Raw genomic sequence first — 23,620 nt, forward strand, 5'->3', positions numbered from 1 at the left:
TGCAGATTCCATAAGCCTGCAACATGTATACAAATAGGACAGTATTACTGAAATCTTTTTGAGTTTTTCCGTAGCTCTCTTGAAGGTAAAAGTATTTTATCTATTTTAAAGTCAGGTTTCAAAAACGATGGCAAAAATACTTTTCTAGAGATTATTTTGTTACTTTACCTGTCTATTTCCAAGGACTTTTTACCCCTGTTGTTCTATAGTCATTATAGTTAAATTTCTTTTATCTGGAATCAGAGCGGTATTGGAAGTCTTGATAAGATTTTCTTTTTTTTTTTTTTCTTTTGAGATAGAGTTTCACTCTAATCCACAGGCTGGGGTACAGTGGCATGATCTTGACTAACTGCAACCTCCACCTCCCAGGCTCAAGCCATCCTCCCACCGCAGCCCCTGCCAAGTAGCTGGGACTACAGGCGCATGCCACCATACCCAGATAATGTTTCATTTTTTTTGTAGAGATGGGGTTTCACCATGCTGCTTAGGCTGGTCTTGAACTCGTAAGTTCAAGCAATCCGCCCACCTCACTCAGCCTTCCAAAGTGCTAGGATTATAGGCATGAGTCACCGCACCCAGCTCTTGACTAGATTTTCCTTGAGATTTTAGCCCTTAGACTCCAAATATTTTTAAATCATTCTCTGGGGTGTACTCTGAATTTCCCTGCCTAATTTAACAGGGTATTTTAGACACTATTTAACTTTTACTTGGTGATTTAGGATTATTGCCTCAAATTTATAAGTATGTAATAAATTATTCCTTGAAATGTAATTTTAACTCATTCTGACCATCAGCTCTCTCTAAGACCTTTCTTAGAGGATTAGGACATTTCCGTCTTTTGTTCACCATTAATACATGTCTAATCTGTATCTTGGGTACGCGGAAGCATTTTGCCTTCCCTTCCAAATGCAGGGCACCACCAATGGTATATTCATGCACTGCAATGCATGAATTTACCTCTGATAAAGCTTAACCCACACTTCCAAGCCGATGAAGTTATGGTGAACATCCAGGTCTGCTACCTCCAGTAAGGAGACTCTTGTCTTTGTCAGAAGACAGGAGGGGCATTATGGCTAACTCTTGGTCCAGGACAGCTACCGTTCTCCTTAGCCTCTTCCACTCTTTTCCTGCCCTTAGATCTGATGCTTTCCCATCTCTGCCATCTCATTCCAGTCCCACACTGGGCACCTCACAACTGACCCACAAATAATTTGTTTTCGAAATGTTTATGTCTTAGGCATTTGAATATAAACGGTGCATATAAATAAATATATAACAAACAGTATACTCTGTGATGAGAATTAAGTGTTTACATTTGGCCAGGTGTGGTGGTCCATGCCTATAGTCCCAGCACTTTGGGAGGCTGAGGCAAGGTGAATCACTTGAGACCAGGAGTTCTAGACCAGCCTGGCCAACATGGTGAAATCCTATCTCTACTAAAAATACAAAAATTAGCTGGGTGTGGTGGTGCACACTTGTAATCCCAGCTACTGGGGAGGGTGAGGCATGGGAATCACTTGAACTTGGGAAGTGGAGGTTGCAGTGGCCTGAGATCATGCCGCTGCACTCCAGCCTGGGTGAAAGAGCAAGACTATGTCTCAAAAAAAAAAGTGTTTACAGTAGAGTTGGACAAGAATAACTTCTCTCACTGTTACCATTAACACTGGGTTGAGGAACTAACCAGTATATTAAAAAAAAGAATAATAAGTATAACCAATAGAAAAGAAGAGGCAAAGACTGATTTTTCACAGTTGACATGATTGTCTATCCAGCAATATGAGACACTCAACTGAAAAACTGTTAGAACCAAATAAATGTATTAACTAAGAAAGTTTTTCTTTACACAAACAATATATGTAATGCAAACCATAATGCAAAAGAATCCATGCAGACTAGAAACAGAAAATGCAAAATACCTAACAATAAACTTAACAAGAAATGTTTCAGATCTATATGGCATAAAATATAAAATTTATTAAGAGAAATGAAGTAGAACTGAATCAATAGAAAGGTACCATGTTGCAGGCCAGGCGTGGTGGCTCACACCTGTAATCCCAGCACTTTGGGAGGCCAAGGCGGGCGAATCACAAGGTCAGGAGTTTGAGACCAGCCTGGCCAATACGATGAAACCCCATCTCTACTAAAAATGCAACAATTAGCCAGGCGTGGTGGTGGGTGCCTGTAATCCCAGCTACTCGGGAGGCTGAGGCAGAAGAATTGCTTGAACCCGGGAGGCGGTGGTTGCCACTGCAACCAAGATCATGCCACTGCACTCCAGCCTGGGCGACAGAGTGAGATTCCATCTCAAAAAAAAAAGAAAGAAAAGAAAAAGTAGAAGAAAAAGAAAAGAAAGGTACCATGTTGCTAAACAAAAAGTTATTAATTCTTCCCAGTTTTCTATAAATTTAATGTAATTTTATGAAAAATATCAGTAGGATTTTATTTACTTGAAATTCACAGACTGACTCTAAAGTTCATGGAAAAAAGACACTGTTCCAAAATAGACCTTCCCAAAATTGTGAAGAACATTAAGGTAGATCTGCTGTGCCAAAACATTAGATAAAAACAGCACAGCTAGAGACAAACAGGTCGACAGACAGCCATCTAATATAAGAGAAGTTAAAGTTAGAATTTATAACACAGCAGTGGGGAAAGAATGTGGTATTCAACAAATAGCACTGAAATAACTGTATATACATTTAGAAATATAATTTCCTACCTCATTCCATGTACCAAACTAAATTCTTGATTGATTAAAGTATCTTTAGAGAAAAATGGTGTAAAATCCTAAAAGAAAACAGAGGCTGGCTGGATGCCATGGCTCATGCCTCTAATTCCAGCACTCTGGGAGGCCCAGGTGGGAGCATAGCTTGAGCCCAAGAGTTCAAGACCAGCCTGAGAAACATTGGGAGACCCTGTCTGTACAAAAGTAATAAAAAAAAATTAGTGGGGATGGTGGCACATGCCTGTCGTCCCAGCTACTTGGGAGGCTGATCAGGGAGGATCACTTGAGCCCCGGAGGTCAAGACTTCAGTGAGCCATGTTTGTGCCACTGCACTCCAGCTGAAGTGACAGAATGAGATCCTGAAAAAAAAAAAAAGAAAGAAAGAAAGAGAGAGAAGGAAGGAAGAAAGGAAGGAAGGAAGAAAGGGAGGAAGGGAGGGAGGGAGGGAAGGGAGGAAGGAAGGGAGAAAAAAAGAAAATATAGGTTAATGTTTTTATAATTTTGAGCTGGAGAAAGCTTTCCTAAGCAAGAATAAAAACTCAAAATTATAATGGAAAAAATGGACAGATTTGACCTTATAAAGTTATTTTTAATACCTTATGGCCAAAGATAACAAACAAGAAATGAAAGACTGACTACAGAGAGACAGTACATTTGCAACATGTATAAACAAGTATGAATATCCATAAAATATAAAGACTTCAACAAATCAATAAGAAAAAGATAAACATACAGAAAAATGGCAAAGCTTTTAAAGGGAAAATTTATAGAAAAAGAAGTACTTGTAACCATCGCATAACTAAAAGTTGCTCCGTCTCACTAGTAATCAGGGAAATGAAAATTAAACATGAGATTGAGAAAATAAACAATATAGATAATATCCAAATTTTGGTGCGAGTGGGTAAGAAAAAGGGACACTCACGCCTGGGAGCTTGGAATAGAAACTCATACGGCCAAACTGGGGGACAATTTAGCAAAATCTGTGTACATGTAAAAGGGAATAAAAATCCTTTCAAATGGCAACTCCATGCTTGACAAATCTATCTCACAGAAATATAAGCTCATATGCACGTATTTTTTGTAATAGCTAAATATTGAAATAACTTTTAATCATCTGTAGTAGAATAGTTAAATAAATCGCTACACCTATACAGTAGAATTCTCTGCAGCCATAAAATGAATGTCATATATTAATTAATGTGTCTTGATATAGAAAGATTCCTAGATGCAATGTTAAGAAGAAGGCGGAGGACAGTGGCTCACAGCTCTAATCCCAACACTTTGGAAGGCCAAGGAAGGCAGATCACTTGAGCTCAGGAATTCAATACCAGCCTGGGCAACGTCGTGAAATAGAACAGAATAGAATACTACCAAACTATTAACTGTGGTACCTTTGGAGAAAAGAACAAAATAAGAAAAAGGGGTGGTGAAGGAAGAAGTGCATTTTATTATTTATATATATATATATTTTTTAATTGTGACTAATATGCATTCATTTGTAACTTAAAAATGTAAACTTTGAACATCCAGAAGAAAATATCTTGTAAGAAAAGAATGTACAAGCATATGTAAAGAAATAATTGTGCACTAAGGTGTAAATAGTTCTGCCATCTATTCTTTCTTCACTAACTAGGTAAAGAATTATAGAAGGCGAAAGAAAAAAATAATGGAACACATTTGTAATTGAAGTGTAACCAGATATGTAGATTACAGGCTGCAGTCTTCACAGTGCCTGTTATCCGTGGAGGAGAGGTCTCTGTTTCCATGGCAACACTGCCTGCAGTAAAGAGAACTTGTGAAAGAAATCCTTTTTCTCAGGAGGAAGTGCATGAAGTGTGTGCTAATTTACTGAGCATAAGTTTATCTCTCATTGTTCGTCCTGAGGGGGACTTTTTTTTTAATGCTCAATCACAAAATCCATCACGGACTTAGAATGGCAAAAGTCAAAATGAAATTTCTGGCTAAGCGGTCACCTTGTCTCGACTGCATCGATAATGACATCTCAAGGACAGTCCATCCTGACTCTGGGAGTCCCCAGGCAGGCATTAGAACAGCAGTATAATCTTTCACTCTGTTTCTGGGTCAGTGGCACCGATTTTCCTTGGCTGCACTCTTTTTAAAAAATTAATTTTATTTTTTGATTGACAAATAATAATTGTACATATGCATAATGTACATAGTGATGTTTTGATACATATAATATATGGTGATCAGATCAAGGTGATTAGCACATCCATCATCTCAAACATTTATCATTTCTTTGTGTTGGGAACATTCAATATCTTTCATATTGGGAAAGATTTATGCATAGATCTTACTAAATTGTCCCCCAATTTGGCCATATCAGTTTCCATTTCAACCTTTCAGACTTGCCTTTGAGAAAAACTATACACGGCAGATGTTTATATAAATTACCTAAAAGTCAATATTTTCTTTACTAAAATATAATCCTTAGTTGTGCTATGAAGGACAACTCTGGAAAATTGTTAACTGTCAACTCAGTTGAAGTTTTATTTTTTCTTCCCTGTCTTTCAGACATCTCGAGATCTGGCATGTTTTATACAGTTTGAAAATGTCAACATTTACTATGGGACTCAGCATAAAATGAAATATAAAGCGCCCACTGACTATTGCTTTGTTTTAAAGGTATGTTATAAGAAGTCTTCATTTAGATGTATAAGCAATTTGAGTTAATTTTTTTTCAAGGTAGAAAATGTTAAATGTTATATAGTTAGCCATATGTGTAACAATAAGAAATTGTTTAACCGAAATAGGAATGAGGGAAACATTTCTATCAATTTGGGGCATTTTCCCCAAAGCCTCCTATCTGAGCCTAAAACTTTAAGGTAACTCTGTCTGGGGATTTCTTCACTTCTGAAAATGAAAGTTCCACATTTTAAACAAATTATAATGTTATTGATAAGGCTAAAAAAAGTTTTCAGTTCTTTATTTATTGAGCTCATTCCACCATAAGAAGATTTTAGAAATTAGAAATTTGCAAGATTTCCTAGACAACTTATAGAAAATAGCAAAAAAAAAAGTTGTTTTAATTACTGGATCATGAAACTTAAGGTGTATATTGTCAAAAGGCAATATGTATTATCAAATGTTAGATATGGTTTACATTTTTTTGAGACAGAGTCTCACTATGTCACCCAGGGTGGAGTGCAGTGGCGCAATCATAGCCCACTGCAGCCTCAGCCTCCCAGGCTCAAGCAATCCTCCTGCCTTAGCCTCTCAAGTATCTGGGACTAGAGGTGCGCACCACCACACCAGCTAATTTTTGTATTTTTAGTTAAGACAGGGCTTTACCATATTACCCAGGCTGGTCTCAAACTCCTGGGCTCAGGCAATCCACCTACCTTGGCATCCCAAAGTGCTGGGGTTGCAGGCATCAGCCACCACTCCTGGCCGATTTACATTTTTAAAAATTAGAATCTCAGATCAGTCTGATCAGGAGATGGGTTATTACAACCACACATGTGATGTGTTACGAGTCTTTCTGTATGCCTGCAGAACTCTGGATTGAGGACCATGGTAAGTTTTTGTCCGTGTTTCTTTTTAGTCAAATACAATAACCAGGAGAATTCAATCATATTTAGTAATTTTGACTCCCTGAACAATTACAATCACTTATTGTAATCATCAAATAATAATTGGTTGAAATTCCTGGCTTTATCAAGGACTCAGGATTTCAGTGGCTTTCATTCAGATGTCCTAGCCTTTTTTTTAATTCCTAAGCATCCACTTTTAGTTATTTACAGATAATATTAATAATAAAACCCGCTATACTAGCTCAGTCAGCCCGATACTCCCTCAGTGGTTCTCAACCAGGCATTTTGCCTCCAAGGGTCATTTGGCAAACCCTAAAAACGTTTTTGATTGTCATAGCTTGGGGCATGGAGCAGGGACTCCTGACATCTAGTAGGCCAGGTATGCTGCTAAATACCTTGCAGTGCACAAGAAAACCCTCACACCAAAGACTTCTCTGGCCCCCAATGTCAACAATGCTGCTGTCAAGAAGTCTGCCCTAGACAGAAGAGCTCCAGAATAATGACTGTGAAAGCACTGAAGGCAGAAGGCTGGATCCATTCACTCACTCATTCATTTATTCATTTAATATTTGTTGAATGACAGCCGGGCACGGTGACTCACACCTGTAGTCCCAGCACTGTGGGAGGCTGAGGCGGACGGATCATTTGAGGCCAAGGATTCTAGACCAGCCTGGCCAACGTGGTGAAGTCCTGTCTCTACTGAAAATACAAAAAGTAGCTGGGCGTGGTGGTGCACGCCTGTAGTTCCAATTACTTGAGAGGCTTGAGGCAGGAGAATCACTTGAACCCGGGAGGCGGAGGTTGCAGCAAGCCAAGATCACACCACTGCACTCCAGCCTGGGCGACAGAGAGAGACTCTGTCTCAAAAAAAAAAAAAGAAAAGAAAAAGAAAAAAAATGTTTTGAATGACAACTTTTGTTGAATGACAAGGATTATTATTGTCATTATTATTTTTACTGCCACATTCCCATCACCTGGAATAGTGGTGGGAATGCGGCAATGAAAAAAATACAACAATCCCTGTCCTCATGGAGTTTACATTCAACGTGAGGAAAATGGCAAAGAACAAAAACTATGCAATGCGATGTCAAGTAGTAACAAGAAGCAATATGAGGTAGGGTTGGGGCCAGGGCTCCTTTGGATGGAGTGTTCACAGAAAGGCTCTCTAGGAAGTGACATTTGACAAAAGATGTGAATGAAGTGAGGGAGCAAGAATTACCTGCAGTACGAGCCCTCCAGGAATAAGTACAGGAAGTGGAAAGCCCTGAGGTGAGGGAGCTCTGTTTGGTCAGAAGGAAGAGAGATGAGGAGCATGCCCTGCCTGCTTCTGGTCCTCGCCCCTCCTTGTCTGTTCCTGATATAGGAAAAATAAGAATAATGGCAAGCACTTATATGGCATTTTCTTTGTAGATGTGGTATATGTGCAGACAGACTCCCCAGCCAGGAAGTGGCCAAGTCAGAATGAGAACTCAGGCAGTGTGGCTCAGAGGCCGTTCTCTCAGACAGTTTCTCAGGTCCCCAGAGATCCGGACACGAAGCATTGCCCACTACCTTGCCCCTCCCACAATGCCACCTGCCCTTGAGCCACATCTTTCCATGTTTGGAATCCTAAGACCCTGATAAATTACCAAAATGGAGCATTCCAACACACTTCATTGCCAAAGACTTGTCCACACTTCTTAAATCAGGAGAAGGTTTTGGAGAAAGTTTCTGAAACACTGGTCGGTAAACTGGCTGAATCAGAGTCACTGGAGACTCATTACAAATGCAGGTTCCCAGGCCCTAGGCCCACTAAATCAAAATAATGATGGAACCTAGGGTTAGGGTTAGGGTTTAAAGATGGAGCCTAGGAATCTTCATTTTTCCTAAGCATGGTCAAGTTTTCTACTGAGTGTTAGAATGTATCCTCACTCTAACCATCAGTAATCGTGGCTTAGCTGGTGATGAAATGGCCTTCAGAGTGAGCAGACAGGATAAAAGTCTAGCAGAAGGAAGCAGGAGCCAAACCCCAGGGCTGGAGTCCAGAAGCCAGAGCAGGGATGTCTGTCAAGAAAAAGACAAGGTCTCTGACAAGAGGTTCCCAGCATGGGGATTTAGACACAGTGAACAGGGGAGGGACTCAGTTTCTCAAACTGACACATAAGTTTGGGACTAGGACCCACAATTGGCAGGACTTGAACTGTCTGACCTAGAAAATGAGGTTATCCTGAGATTACACCAAGAATAGAAATCCTAAGTCCCAGAGTATTGAACTAGAATTTCTAAAAATTCCTACTATCCAAGGCCTGGGTCTTCAAGAGAGAGTTGAGTATCTCCCCAAAGGAGAGAGGGGGCTCAGAGGTGGAGAAACCAGCAGGACTGATGGATCTGGGAGCAAGAGTCATGAGCAACCCCTGCAGAATGTGTATTTCCTTTTTTCTCAGGATGATGATGTTCTGTTCTAAAGCCAATTTCCTCATATGCAATCACCCTGCTCATTTTGTTCTTAAGCATGCTTCTCAGTTCCTTCCCAAAATATTGAGAATTCTTATTAATTTGCTGAGTAAAAGGGTAACTGTTGAGGTTTGGAGAACCTAATTTGTTTATGAACATTGTGGTCACTTATTTCCCTTTTTGTCTGCTGTTTTAAAAAAATAAAAACTCTTGCTATTCTTTATTAGGGTGAGCCAATTTCCAAAATGCAAAGAATGTGTGTGTAGATTGCAAGAGGGATTAAGGATACAGGGAGGCATGTTAACAGATTTAGGCCAGGTGTGGTGGCTCACACCTGTAATCCCAGCACTTTGGGAGGCCAAGGTGGATGGATCACCTGAGGTCAGAAGTTTGAGACCAGCCTGGCCAAAATGGTGAAACTCCATCTGTACTAAAAATACAAAAATTAGCTGGGCGTGGTGGCATGCTCCTGTAATCCTAGCTACTCAGGAGGCTGAGGTACGCGAATCGCTTGAACCCGGGAGGTGGAAGTTGTAATGAGCTGAGATCACACCACTGCACCCAGCCTGGGCGACGGAGTGAGACTTTGTCTCAAAGAAAAAAAAAAAAGATTGCATGATTTCATGGCCTGATAAGTCCAGGCTAAAGTTTATTCTTCAATATGAGCTTGATGACTATGGCTGTTCATGAGAGGTGCTGTCAGAAAGATTGGCGTCTGAGTCCTGGCCCTGTCACTTAGTAACTGGGTCACTAATAAGATGCTAAGCCTCACTGCACATCTTCAAGAGATGAGAGCGTCCAGCCCTTCTTTTGAGAATTAAATATGATATGCCTACAAAATCATTAGTGCAATGTCTAGAAATATATCAGCACTTAGTAAGTGGTAGTTATTATTGCCCTCTAGTATTAAATAAATCTCTTTATTAACCAGTGGTTCTCAAACTTTTGTATGCATCAGAACCATTTAGATTGTTAAGACACAGATTGCTAGGCCCCCAGGGTTTTTGATTTAGTAAGTCTGGGATTGGGCCCAGAAATTTGCTTTTCTTTTTTTCCTTTGTATTTATTCATTTATTTTTTAATTGACACATAGTAATTGTACATTATGATACACAATGTGATGTTTTGATATATGTAAACATTGTGTAATGATCAAATAATGGTAATTAGCACAAACATTTATTATAAAATCCTCTCTTCTAGCTATTTGAAATATACAATGCATTATTGTTAGCTATAGTCATCCTACCTTGCAGTAGAGTACCAGAACTTATTCTTCCTAACTATAACACTGTACTCATTGACAAACCTCTGTCCCCATTCTCTCCGGTCTCTAGTAACCACTATTCTACTCTCAACTCCTATGAGATCATTTTTTTTAGATTCCATATATGAGTGGAATCTAAATATTTTTGTATTTTCTTTATCTGTTCATCCACTGATGGGCATTTAGGTTGATTCTAGATCTTAGCTGTTGTGAACAGTGCTGCAATAAACATGAGAGGGCAGGTGTCTCTTTGACATATTGATTTCATTTCCTTTGTATAGATACCCAACAGTGGAAATACTGGATCATATGGTAGATGTATTTTTCAGTTTTTTGAGGCACCTCCATACTGTTTTCTGTAATGGCTAGACTAATTTACACATCTGCCAATGGTGCATAAGAGTTCTTGTTCTTCCACATCCTTGTCAGCATTTGCTATTTTTTGTCCTTTTATCATAGCCATTCTAATTGGGATGATGCAAAATCTCATTGTAGTTTTGATTTGCATTTCCTTGATGGTTAGTGATGTTAAGCATTTTTTAAATTCCTATTGGCCCTGTGTATGTCTTCTTTGGTGAAATATCTATTCACATCTTTTGTCCACTTTTTAAAAATTGGATTATTTGGGTTTTTTGCTAGTGAGTTATATGAGTTCCTTATAAATTCTTCTTATTAACCCTTAGTCAAATGTATAATTTGCAAATATTTTTTCTCATTCTGTAGGTTGTCTCTTTACTCTGTTGATTGTTTTCCTTGCTATGCAGATTCATAGTTTTGGGTCTTTCTTTTTGTTGGTTTGTTTGTTTGTTTTGTTTTGTTTTTTTGAGACACAGTTTCGCTCTTGTTGACCAAGCTGGAGTACAATGGCATGATCTCAGCTCACTGCAACCTCCGCCTCTCGGGTTCAAGCAATTCTCCTGCCTCAGCCTCCCGAGTAGCTGGGATTACAGGAGCGTGCCACCACTCCCAGCTAATTTTTTGTATTTTTTAGTAGTGATGGGGTCTCACCATGTTAGCCAGGCTGGTCTCGAACTCCTGACCTCAGGTGATCCGCCTGCCTCAGCCTCTCAAAGTGCTGGGATTACAGGTGTGAGCCACTGCGCCCGGCCAGTTTTGGGTCATATGTTAACTAATCTATTTTGGGTTGATTTTTGTTTATGGTGAGAAATAGGGGTCAAGTTACATGCTTTGCATGTAGTTATCCAGTTAATCCAACACTGTTTATTGAAGAGACTATCTTTCCCTCAATGTGACTTTTTTGGTTTGTTTTTCTTCTTCTTTTTCTTCTGTGGGGGACACCTTTGTTGAAAATCAGTTGGCTCTAAATGCATTGATTTATTTCTGGACTCCCTATTTTGTTCCGTTGGTCTATGTGTCTGTTTTTATGCCAATACCACACTGCTATAGATTTGTAGTATATTTTGAAATCAGTTTGTGTGACTCCTCCAGCTTTGTTCTTTTTGCTCAAGGTTGCTTTGGCTATTTGGAGTCTGTGTTTCCATATAAATTTGAGGATTTTTTTTTCTATTTCTGTGTGAAGTATGACATTATAATTTTTTTTATTATTATACTTTAAGTTTTAGGGTACATGTGCACAACGTGCAGGTTAGTTACATATGTATACATGTGCCATGTTGGTGTGCTGCACCCATTAACTCGTCATTTAACATTAGGTATATCTCCTAATGCTATCCCTCTCCACTCCCTCCACCCCACAACAGGCCCCGGTGTGTGATGTTCTCCTTCCTGTGTCCATGTGTTCTCATTGTTCAAGGGATTGCTTTGAATCTGTAAATTACTTTTGGTAGCACGGACATTATAACAACATTAATTCTTCCAATTTATGAACACGGGATATCTTTCCATTTATATCTTCTTCACCTTCTTTTATCAATTTTTTATAGTTTTCATCATAGAGCTCTTTCTCCACATCGGTTAAATTTATTTCCAGGTATTTTATTTTTGTGTGGGTATTGTAATGGGATTGCTTTCTTGATTTTCAGATAGTTGGCTACTGTTGCATAGAAATGCTAACTTTTCTATGCCGATTTTCTATCCTGAAACTTTACTGCATTTGTTTATTAGTTCTAATAGTTTTTTTGGTGGAGTCTTTGAGATTTTCTACATATGAGATCATGTTGTCTGCAAACAGGGACAGTTTGACTTCTTCCTTTCCAATTTAGATGCCTTTTCTTTCTTTCTCTTGCCTAGCTGGTCTCGCTAAGAGTTCCAGTACTATGCTGAATAGTAGCAGTGAAAGTGGGCATCCTTATCTTGTTAGAGATCTTAGGGAAAAAGCTTCTAATTTTTTCCCATTCAGTGTGATGTTGCCTGTGGGTTTAACATATATAAACTTTATTATGTTGAGGTATGTTTCTTCTATACCTAATTTGTTGAGATGCTGAATTTTTGTCAAATGCTTTCTCTGCATCTATTGAAATAAGCATTTGGTTTTTAATCTTTATTATGTTAATGTGATATGTCACATTTATTGATTTATATATGCTAAATTATCCTTGTATTGCTGGGATGAATCCCACTTGATCATGGTGAATGACCTTTTAAATGTGCTATTTAATTCAGATTGCTAGTATTCTGTTGAGGACTTTTGTATCTATGTTCATCAGGGATGTTGACCTGTAGCTTTTCTTTTTGGTTGTGTCCATGTCTGGTTTTGGAATCGGGCTAATGTAGGCCTCGTAGAATGTGTTTGGAAGTATTTCCTCCTTTTCAATTTTTTGAAATAGTTTGTGAAGAATTAGTCTTTATATGTTTGTAGAACTCAGCAGTGAAGCCGTCAGGTCCTGGGCTTTTCTTTGATAGGAGACTTTTTATTACAGCTTCAATTTCATTACTCATTGTTGGTCTTTTTAGATTTTCTGTTTCTTCCTGTTTCAATCATGGTAGGTTATATGCATCTAGGATTTTAGTCATGTTTTCCTAGGTTTTTCATTTTGTTAGTGTGTAATTATTTATAGTAGTTTTTATGATCTTTTGTATTTTTGTAGTATCAGTTGTAATGTCTTTTTTTCATCTTTCATTTTATTTCTTTCAGTTATCTTTCTTTTCTTAGATTAGCTAAAGGTTTCTCAATTTTATTTATTTTTTCAAAAAACTTACTCTTTGTTTTATTAATATTTGTTTTTTAGCCTCTTTTAGCCTTAGTATTTCTTTTTCAAATGAATGAAATTAATCTCTATTTCATTTATTTGTGCTCTGATCTTTATTATTTCTTTTCTCCTACCAATTTGGGGTTTAGTTTGTTCTTATTTTTTCTAGTTCCTTGAGAGGCATCATTAGATTGTTTATCTGAGATCTTTCTTTGGCTGAAAAAGTCTTTATCGCCTTCATTTCTGAAGAATAGCTTTTCTGGGTACAGTATTCTTGGTTGGCAGGCTTTTTTTTATCTTTCACCACTCTGAATATGTTGTCCCACTCTCTCGGCCTGCAAGGTTTCTGCTAAGTCTGCTGCCAGGCATATTAGAATTCCCTTATGTGTTATTTGCTTTTTTTTCTTGATGCTTTCAGATGCATCTCTTTGTCTTTGACCTTTGAGAATTTGATTATGATATATATTGGAGTATTCTTATTTGGGTTGAATCTGATTGCTGACCTTTGACCTTTCTGTGCCTGGATATTTGTATCTTTCTTCTGATTTGGAAACTTTTCTATTATTATTTATTTATATAAGCTTTCTATCCCTTTTCATTCTTTACTCTCTCTTTAATGTTACTGATATGTAGATTTGCTCTTTTGATGATGTCCCATGGGTCTTGTAATTTTTTCTTTATTCCTTTTCATTTTTTTCCCTTTTTCTCCTTTGACTATGTATTTTCAAATAGCCTGCCTTCAAGCTGACTGATTCTGCAGTTGATGTCCTCTGTTTCATTTTTCATTTTGTTTGTTGTACTTTTCAGCTCCAGGGTTTGTTTGTTTTTTAATTATTTCTATTTATCTGATGAATGTTTCTGATAAATTTCTGAATTGCTTCTCTGTGTTTTCTTGAAGTTTGCTGAGTTTTGTTATAACAGCTATTTTTGAATTCTTTGTCTGCCGGATAGCTGGCACCTCTTTTTGTCCATTTAGTGAGACTATATTTTCTAGGCTATTCTTACTCCTTGTAGATATTGGGCTCTATCTTTGCATTGTTGAATTAGGTATGTATTTCCGTCTTCCCTGTCTGGATTTGTTTGTGACCGTGCTTTTTCAGTGGGCATATGCAGAAATTGTGAGCAGATTGACTTTTGTATGTCATTTCAGCACTAGAGGGCCTCCTAAGTCCAGGTTAGACCCGAATCCTACACTAACTCTGCCGAGGATACACTGTCCAAACTGCATGGGCCCTGGGAGACCCACAGAGGGCCCACTGGATGGTGTGGGAAAGCCGGTCAGGCTCTCAAGTCCAGAGGTTCTGTGGACCATGCCTCCCACAGCACAGCATAAAGAGCCCATCTGGTGCATCATCACATCTGGCAGGGATGGTGAGCCACTGCCACATTTGTCCACCTGGCTGCTGTTAGCCCCATTCCCTCTCTTTGTCCATTGCTGGCCTCACGTGTTTCAGCCCTGTTGGTACTTGGTACTCACAGTGCTCTCCATACGCCCATGCAGAAGCAAGCCTCCCACAGAAAGACCCAGTATGGTAAAAAACCTGAGTGTGAGTCCGGGGGGACTTTCCATGTGTGGGTACCGCAGTGGCTCGGGGGAGGGGCAACGTAGTCAGGGGAAATCATCCCCTTACCGTACAACTGCAGTTTCACTCATATTTGCAGTCCAGCAGGGCTTCCCAGTCTCACTCACGTTCAGTTTCCTTAGCCCTCATAAAGGCACTTTTGTGCGTGGATAGAAGCCATTCCTTCATGCATTCTTTCTCATTCCATTCTGGGGCTAGATGCAATGTGGCAGAAGTAAATATCTTCCGGAAGAAATTATGTTTCTATGGAGACCTGTTAGGAAGTAGTGGAATATCATGGAAGAAGTGCTGGAATTCTGCCCCGTCGCTCACCTGCTTCCTACCCCTTACTCAGCTGTATTTTTCTTTACAGTATTTTTCACAGTGAAAAATTATATTACTTTAGTGTTTTGTATTTTTATTGGCTTTCTCCCATAGTAGAATATAAATGTCATGAGAGCAAAGACTTTTTCTATTGTGTTCACTATTGTGTTCCAGAGCTTGGAATGATATTTGACACATTGTAAATGCTCAATACATATCAGATGACTGGACAGATTAATGGATGGGTGGATGGACAGATGGGTGGGTGGATGGATGGATGGATGGATGGATGGATGGATGGATGGATGGAGTGCAGATCAAAGCCCCCTGTACCATTGTGTCCTTCAAAACATGGTTCAGGCCAGGCACAGTGGCTCATGCCTGTAATCCCAGCACTTTGGGAGGCCAAGGCAGAAGAATCGCTTGAGCCCAGGAGCTCGAGACCAGCCTGAGCAACATATCAAGACCCCATCTCTACAGAAAAACTTTTTAAATCAGCAGGGTGTGGTAGCATGCACCTATAGTTCCCACTACTCAGAAGGCTGAGGCAGGAAGATCCCTCGAGCCCACATTCAAGGTTGCAGGGAGTTATGATCACACTACTGCACTCCAGCTGGGGCAACAGAATGAGATTCTGTCTCTAAAGAAATGCTTAATTAGCTGGGCACTGGGGCTCATGTGTGTAATCCCAGCATTTTGGGAGGTCAAGGCAGGAGGACCACTTGACCCCAGGAGTTTGAGACCAGCCTGGGCAACATAGGGAGACCCCCATCTCTACAAAATATTTAAAAATCAGCCTGGTGTGGTGGTGCACACCTGTAGTCCCAGCTACTGAGGAGGCTGAGGCGGAAGGATTGCTTGAGGCCAGGAGTTTCAGGGTGCCGTGAGCCACAGTCACACCATTGCACTGTGGCCTGGGCAACAGAGCAAGACCTACCTCTAAAAAAGAAAGAAAGAAAGGAAGGAAGGAAGGGAGGGAGGGAGGGAGGGAGGGAAGGAGGGAGGGAGGGAGGGAAAGATGAAAGAAAGAAAGAAAGAAAGAAAGAAAGAAAGAAAGAAAGAAAGAAAGAAAGAAAGAAAGAAAGAAAGAAAGAAAGAAAGAAAGAAAGAAAGAAAGAAAGAAAGAAAGAAAGAAAGAAAGAAAGAAAGAAAGAAAGAAAGAAAGAGAAAGAAAGAAAGAAAAAGAAAGAAAGAAAGAAAGAAAGGATAAGAAAGAAAACAGAGAACAGGATTGAATCGTCCCGGTTTACTTCCTCTTTACTTCTAAATTTATCCCACACAATAACTCTCCTACCTCCTGACTCTCCATCTCAGAGGAAGATGGCTCCCATCTCCAACGTGGCCTCTGGAACCACATCGTCAGCCACTCCCTTTGGCTTCAGCATCTTCAAACCACTCTCCAGACAATTCTTCTCTTTTCCTTGGGCCACAAACATTTTCAAATATTCCTTGGTTTGGGGGCTCTAACTCACTCCCCTCAGTTGTATCTGTCCCACCTCTTCAAGCAGCACCTTTGGCTTCTGTCTTCTCTTTAACTCAGACTTCCTGAGAAAATGATGATGCCCTCCATGTCCTCAACTTTTTTCTTTTTTTTTTGAGACGGAGTCTCGCTCTGTCGCCCAGGCTGGAGTGCGGTGGTGTGATCTCGGCTCACTGCAACCTCCACCTCCCAGGTTCAAGCAATTCTCCTGCCTCAGCCTCAGCCTCCTGAGTAGCTGGGATTACAGGCGCCCGCCACCACATCCAGCTAATTTTTGTATTTTTGGTAGAGACGGGGTTTCACCATGTTGGTCAGGCTGATCTCGAACCCCGGCCTCAACTTTTATTCTCATAGTGTAATTCATTCATTCAAGAACATTCCTTTTGGCCAGGCACAGTGGCCTACACCTGTAATTCCAGCACTTTGGGAGGCCGAGGCAGGGGGATTGTTTGAAAGCAGAAGTTCAAGACCAACCTGGGCAACATTGTGAAATCTCATCTCTACAAAAAATTTAAAAACATTAGCTGGGCATGGTGGCGCACATCTGTGGTCCCAGCTCCTCAGGTGGCTGAGGTGGGAGAATCACTTTAGCCCAGGCGTTGGAAGTTTCAGGGAGCCATGATTGCACCACTGCACTCCAGCCTGGGCAACAGAGGCAGACCCTTTCTCTACGAATATATACATATATCTTTTGAATTTTCTTTATTCAGACTTTGGGGTACATCAGTAAACAAAACAAAGACCTCTGGCTTTGTGGAGTTTGCATGCTAGCAGGCTTCTCCCTGCACCTCTGTGGAAACTGCTATTATTAAGATTTCCAAAGAATAGTGGCTTTCTCCAGTCCTCGTGACATCTTTTGCATTGATGACAGCATCCTCATTTTATAGTCTTCAGCCTGGACCCCTGCTCTGCTACTGCTGGTGCCTCCTCCTTCCCTACACACTGTAATGCTCTCCAGGGTCCTAAATTCAGTTGTCACCAGACTCCCCATGCTCTCGCTGAGATCATATTCGCAGCCACAGCTCCAACCATTGTCTGTGTTGGAGACAAATGATTCCCAATCCGTAGTGGACAGTCTCACCTTCTTCCCTAGCCCCACACATGCAGTAACCACATGTCTGAGGGGTACCTCTATCACGGACACTGATTTCAACCTTTCCTCCACCCCCTGCTTTCCGCAGTCCCTCAAGGATGAATGGCACCATCACCTAATCTATTCGTTTTCTGGAGCTGCCGTAACAAACTGCTGGTAACTAGATAACTTCACAGAAATTTATTTCTTGAACAGTTCAGGAGACCAGAAGTCCCAAATCAAGGTGATATTGGAAGCAGAAGTCCAAAATCAAAACCAGAGTTGTGTTCCTTCTGAGGGCTCAGAGGCAAAATCTGTTCCATGCCTCCACGCCTCTCCTAGCTTCCGGCAGCTCCCAGCAGTGCTGGCATTCCTTGGCTTGCAGCTGCGTGTGCCAATCTCTGCCTCCCTCAACATGTGACCATCTTCTTTCTTTGTCTGTGTCTGTTTCTTCTCTTCTTATAAGAACATGTCATTTTGGTGGTTGTTTTTGTTTGCTTGTTTTTTGTCGGTTTTGGTGTTTTTTGGTTTTTTGAGACAGGGTCTCACTCTGTTGCTCAGGTTGAATGTGGTGGTATGATCACAGCTCACTGCAGCCTCAACTTCCTGGGCTCAAGTGATCCTCCTGCCTCAGCCTCCCAAGTAGCTGGGACTACAGGTGCACACCACCACACTTGGCTAATTTTTTGTATTTTTTGCAGAGATGAGGTTTAGCTATGTTGCCCAGGCTGATCTTGAGCTCTTGGGCTCAAGCAATCCACCCACCTTGGCCTCCCAAAGTGCTGTGATTACAGCTGTCAGCCACCGCACCCGGCTTACACCAGTCTCTTGGGATTTAGAGCCCACTTTCATCAGGATGACTTCATCTTAACTTGATTACATCTGCAATGACCCTATTTCCAAATAAGGTTACATTCATAGGTACCAGGAGGGAGTACTTCAACATAGCTTTTAGGAGGGGGGAGATAATTAAACCCATAACGTCCACCTACTCTACCAAGCTAGAAACAGAGAAAGCATGCCTGATTTTCTTCCTCTCCCCATTTCTCATTAATCTATCAACAAGTTCTTTTAATGGGAGATCATCAAGGTCTCCCATTGAGCCCTCCCTCAGTTCAATCTTATTCTTCACTCCGGATCCATCTTCCTCATAGCCCCCAGTGACTTCCTGTGTCACTGTGCTGTTTTAAAATGTCCTGTGCCCCACCACTGCCCAGGGGATCATGTCTAGATTCTAGCTTGACTCAAGGGTCTTTACTCAGATTCCTCCCCAGCTTAATTTCTGCTTCTTCATTCCATGGTTTCCAGACCTTAGCCATACAGAATTTTTCCATGTTCTCCGAATATATTACAGCATTCTGTCACTTCTTCCAAAGACCCTTTCTTGGCCCATTTTCAAACTTTTAAGTATGGAACATACTATTTCATAATCACATTACATATGTGATTTGATTACATCATGCGTTTACATACATCTCTCCCTAAAACACCTCCAGCGAGCATTGCCCAATTAACACATGAGCTCTCTTATTACTCTTTTTGTTGTTGTTTTTTTGTTTGTTTGTTTGAGATAGGATCTCCTCCAGCCCAGTCTGGAGCACAGTGGCACAATCATGGCTCACCGCAGCCTCGAACACCTGGTTCCATCTATCCTCCCACTTTAGCCTCTCTAGTAGCTGGAACTACAGGTGTGTGCCACAACACCTGGTTAATTTTTGTACTTTTTGTAGAGACAAGGTTTCACTGTGTTGCCTAGGCCGATCTCAAATTTCTAGCCTCAAGTGATCTGCCTGCCTTGGCCTCTCAAAGTGCTGGGATTACAGGTGTGAGCCATGGGGTCTTGCCTCTCTTACTCCTCTTAATGTACCTAGGAATTAGCATATTTCTTGGCACCCAGAGATATTTGTTGAACAAACAGGATCTTGGTTCTTTCACTACCTTTGGCCTTGGATAAATTGCTTAGCCTCTCTCACCCTGTTTTCTCATTTCATAAGCTCAGAGGGTCTATAAGAGCCCTTTAAGCAGTGACAGTCCACAATCGCCCTGACCTCTGTGTGCTGTTCTCATGTCCCAAGAGAGCTTCTCCCTCTTTATGATCAGGAACAATCAAATCACCTTGCGAAAGAGCCTGGCCAGTGACACTGCACCAGCATTTTCCTGAAACCTCTTTGCAAATGATTATTCAGCAAAAGGCTCGATTAGGCAATAAGCTCCTTGGCAAAGTCTCAAGACACGGTGGAGAACAAGCCCAGTGACTTGCTCTATGATGTCTGCAAGGCTGAACGATTTCTGCATCACCAAGGGAGCCAGAAAGGAGCTTGTTCCCATTAGGTGGCTCATCTTAGAACCATAAAATCTGAGGATTGCTAGAGACCTTAGAGGTCATATAATCCTCCTGCATACAGCCATAGCACACATATAGTGTAAGGAAGGAACTTGGTGAGACCTGACCTATAGCAAGGTCTGTCACCCCATCATCAAGGGGCTGTTTTATGTTCAAAAGTCATTTTCTTTAAGGGAGTGACTACATTTTACTCTATTTCAATGAATAACATTCTTAAGAAATTGTTTAGGGTGCTTGTTAAATGGATAACTCTATATAAGCAGTTGCTTTGTGCATTCTGTTGCAAACACGATGAGATTTAGTCTGCTCTGGAAACTTGGCTCTCACATGACATCTACCAAAAAAAAATTGGTTAACTTGAAGGTAATAACGTCAGCTTTTTAAATGTCCGAGTGAGGGATGGGTGGAATAGCTGCTTTCTTTCTTAGAAACATTTAATTGCTGAAGAGACCAATGCTTGCCTCTCTTACATGACAATCAGAACACAAATGCTGTTTGTAGGTCAGAAAGCCATGTTTCTGATGCTGAAAGACAAGGGCACTGGTTTGGTTTTGCACATGTTATTGTTGAAGGGAATGCTGGAGGCATTTGTGGGCTGTGACATTCCAGCCAATAAGTGCTGGCCTTAGTGTATTTTTCATCAATACGACCTTCAGGTTAATTAAGACAACAAATCCTTTTTGCTATCAGGCCATATTACCTGAGTTGATAGATATTTCCAATTTTAAGGGTTTCCAAAGAGGATCATTATTGGAGTAACATTTGCGAAAATAAAATCTAACATTCAGAATGAGGGAGTAAGCATTGAACCGCAAAAACAGTAAAATGCCCAGCAGCCGTTCAAAAGTGTTTGCTGTCATCTGCTGGCTAGACTGGAAAACTACAGCAACATTCAGGAGCCTGATGTGAAGTTGTCACCGTCGGTAGAGAGAATGTCTGTGTTCCTGTTAGCTATGCCCAAGCAAGTAGGAATTGACCGTTCTTCGAGCAATGGCGATGCAATTTCTGAGGCCGAGTGACCTACATAAAGAATACATATTTAAAGACAAAAATATGAGTAGAGTTTCCTCAGTTGCCTGAAAAGACCAAAGAGGAATTTTTAAAAAATCATTTCTGAATTTTTCTGTAGTCTCTTCCAAGTCTGGGATTTGGGTTTAATAGCCTAATACAAACACAGAAATTTTAGGTGGTTAGTCAGGAGAACCCCAGGTTCTAGTGGGGTCACAGGGTGGAATATATAGTAACCTCTCTGAACCTCAGTTTTCTCATTTGTGAAACCAAAAATTACTAAACTCTCGTCAAGCTCTTGGAGTCTATAAAGGTCTTGTTATCCTTTCTGGACGAAGATTACAATCCTAAAGGCTCTTGCTGGCTGAGTCATTAGAAAGTCTAGCAGAGTGACTAGATGCTGCCAGTCAGATTCCAACTGAAGTTTAAAGACACGAGACCCTTTGCTTAGATCAACTTTGAGAATAGCCATTTCCTTGGAGGTCAGTGATTTAAGATGGAAAGCGAAAGGGAAGTGGAGGGGTCCATGCAATACCCTAAGAGAGGAATTGGACAGCTTCCCTCCTTTCCTGCCAACTGAAGAGCAGATAGATGCTTCCAGCTCTCTTGGCTTTCCATTCCACTTTCAGCACCAGCAGCAAATGAGGATTATCCTAGCAGGATTAATGAATCCTCCAAGGACAGGAGGAAGAAGAAAGAGGTGGTACCATACCACACACACACACACACACACACAATGCTTGTGGTTGTTAATTATTTTTTTACATAATAAAATGTATTATAATAAACCTTATAATGACCCATGAAAATTTACATGGCACATATTAATATCTTAGAACCTATATTTGGTTGCCAGCCCCTCGCCTGATGACGGCAAGATTTCTAACTGAACAGGAAATATTGTGCTTATTTCTTGGTTCTTCAAGTATTCTGACATCTGGACTGGAATACCTGCCATGCGCTGGCCATGTGCTAAGCACTGAGGGTCTTCAGCAGTGAATAAGACAGATGTAGTTCCCACCTTCATGGAAGACACAGTCTATCAGAGACAGACACATAAAACAGAAACTAACTGGGCTTGGTGGTTCACGCGTGTAATCCCAGCACTTTAGGAGGCTAAGGTGGGAGGATCACTTGAGCCAGGGGTTTCAGCACCAGCCTGGGAAACATAGCAAGAGTGTTTCTTAAAAAAAAAAAAAAAAAGAAAAAAAAAGGCCAAGCATGGATGCATGTTTGTGGTCCCATCTACAGAGGAGGCTGAGGGGGAAGGATTGCGTGAGCCCAGGAGTTAGAGGCTGCAGTGAGCCGTGATGGCACCACTGCACTCCAGCCTGGGCAACAGAGTGAGACCCTGTCTTAAAAAATAATAAAAATTAAACCAGAAACAACAAAAGCAATAAGGACTAAGAGGAATGCAAGGAGTTCTCTTTCACACCTGCCCATTTCCTTGTTCTCTTTGTGAGCTCCTGGAAGACCTGTTCAGCAACCAGAACCATTGCTTAGTGCTACTTGCAATAAGTGTAATAGACAGAAATATTGTTTCTCCAGGGTGTCCATCTGGAAGCCATTGGCTCACTTGGGCAGCAGATAGCAGGTAAGAAGGAAAGGTCATCACAAAACTCTCAATTTTTGGAAGCAGAAATAACCCTAGAACCAGGTTTTGGGAGTTATAAACCCACAATTCTCATAGGCATTAATTCGATGATGTAAGAATTATCTCAGGTAAGTTCCCTTATCTGACAAATGGAAAAGCAGCTCAGATTTCTCATGGGGATAGAGATGTGATAGATGTGAAAACCTTCCAAAAGTTAAAAAGGCATAAATGAAAATTATTATTGATAATATAGTAAGAAGTGCTTACAGATAAGGCATGGTGGCTCATGCCTGTAATCCCAGCACTTTGGGAGGCTGAGGCAGGAGGATCACTTGAGGCCAGGAGTTTGAAACCAGCTTGGGTAATATAGTGAGACTCCAATTCTACAAAAAAAAAAAATTTTTTTTCAATTAGCTGGACATGATAGTGTGCACCTGCAGTCCTAGCTACTCAGGAGGCTGAGGAGGGAGGGTCTCTTGAGCCCAGGAGTTCAAGGTTTGCAGTGAACTGTGATTGTGTCACTCCAGCCAGGACAACAGAGTCCTGACCTCAAGTGATCTGCTCTCCTCGGCCTCCCAACATATAACAAATTTCTTAAGTCTTTTCAAAATTTAGTCATTTTTAAAAGTTATTTTCCTAATCCTAACATTACAACCAGTAATTTTTGCCACATAAATCACATATATTGTTAGATTTTTTTTTTAATTTCCTGACAGGTGCTTTGACCTCCTAATACATGACAAGTGAATACATTGTCTCGAAACTGCTTCTTTCTAGCACCCCCAAATTCAGAAGGAGTCCCAGTATATCAAGTATCTCTGCTGTGATGACGCAAGAACCCTTAACCAGTGGGTCATGGGAATACGGATAGCCAAGGTGAGAGAGCGTTCAGACTTCATCCTGTCTTGAATTTGCCAGCCAACTTCCTGACCCGGGCACAGCCTTCCTGGTGCTGTGAAACAGTTGGCCCACCCTTGGGTTCAGCCACAGACATTATCAAGTTTATTCGCCCCGTGGGTTTTCTAAATGGGATGAGCGATAGAAACACGAACCTCTCCAGTAACCGGATATTTACTCATGGCGAGTATTGCAAGCTTAGTGTGCAATTAAAAAACGCAAGATGGAACCTGTGATCGAGTTACATAAA

At 40.7% G+C, this 23,620-nt stretch overlaps 1 protein-coding gene across 2 annotated transcripts in view; it reads left to right on the top strand.

Annotated features, from left to right (window-relative positions):
* APBB1IP (amyloid beta precursor protein binding family B member 1 interacting protein) overlaps positions 1 to 23,620 on the top strand; it is a 129,995-nt gene that overhangs the window by 99,077 nt on the left and 7,298 nt on the right. For both annotated transcript variants that reach the window (XM_024254067.3, XM_063727257.1), the window contains exons 10-11: positions 5,261 to 5,371; positions 23,251 to 23,349. In XM_024254067.3, the coding sequence (XP_024109835.2) occupies positions 5,261 to 5,371; positions 23,251 to 23,349 (210 nt within the window). The remainder of the gene's footprint in view (positions 1 to 5,260; positions 5,372 to 23,250; positions 23,350 to 23,620) is intronic.

The sequence above is a fragment of the Pongo abelii genome, chromosome 8, assembly GCF_028885655.2.
Source record: "Pongo abelii isolate AG06213 chromosome 8, NHGRI_mPonAbe1-v2.0_pri, whole genome shotgun sequence".
NCBI lineage: Eukaryota > Metazoa > Chordata > Mammalia > Primates > Hominidae > Pongo > Pongo abelii.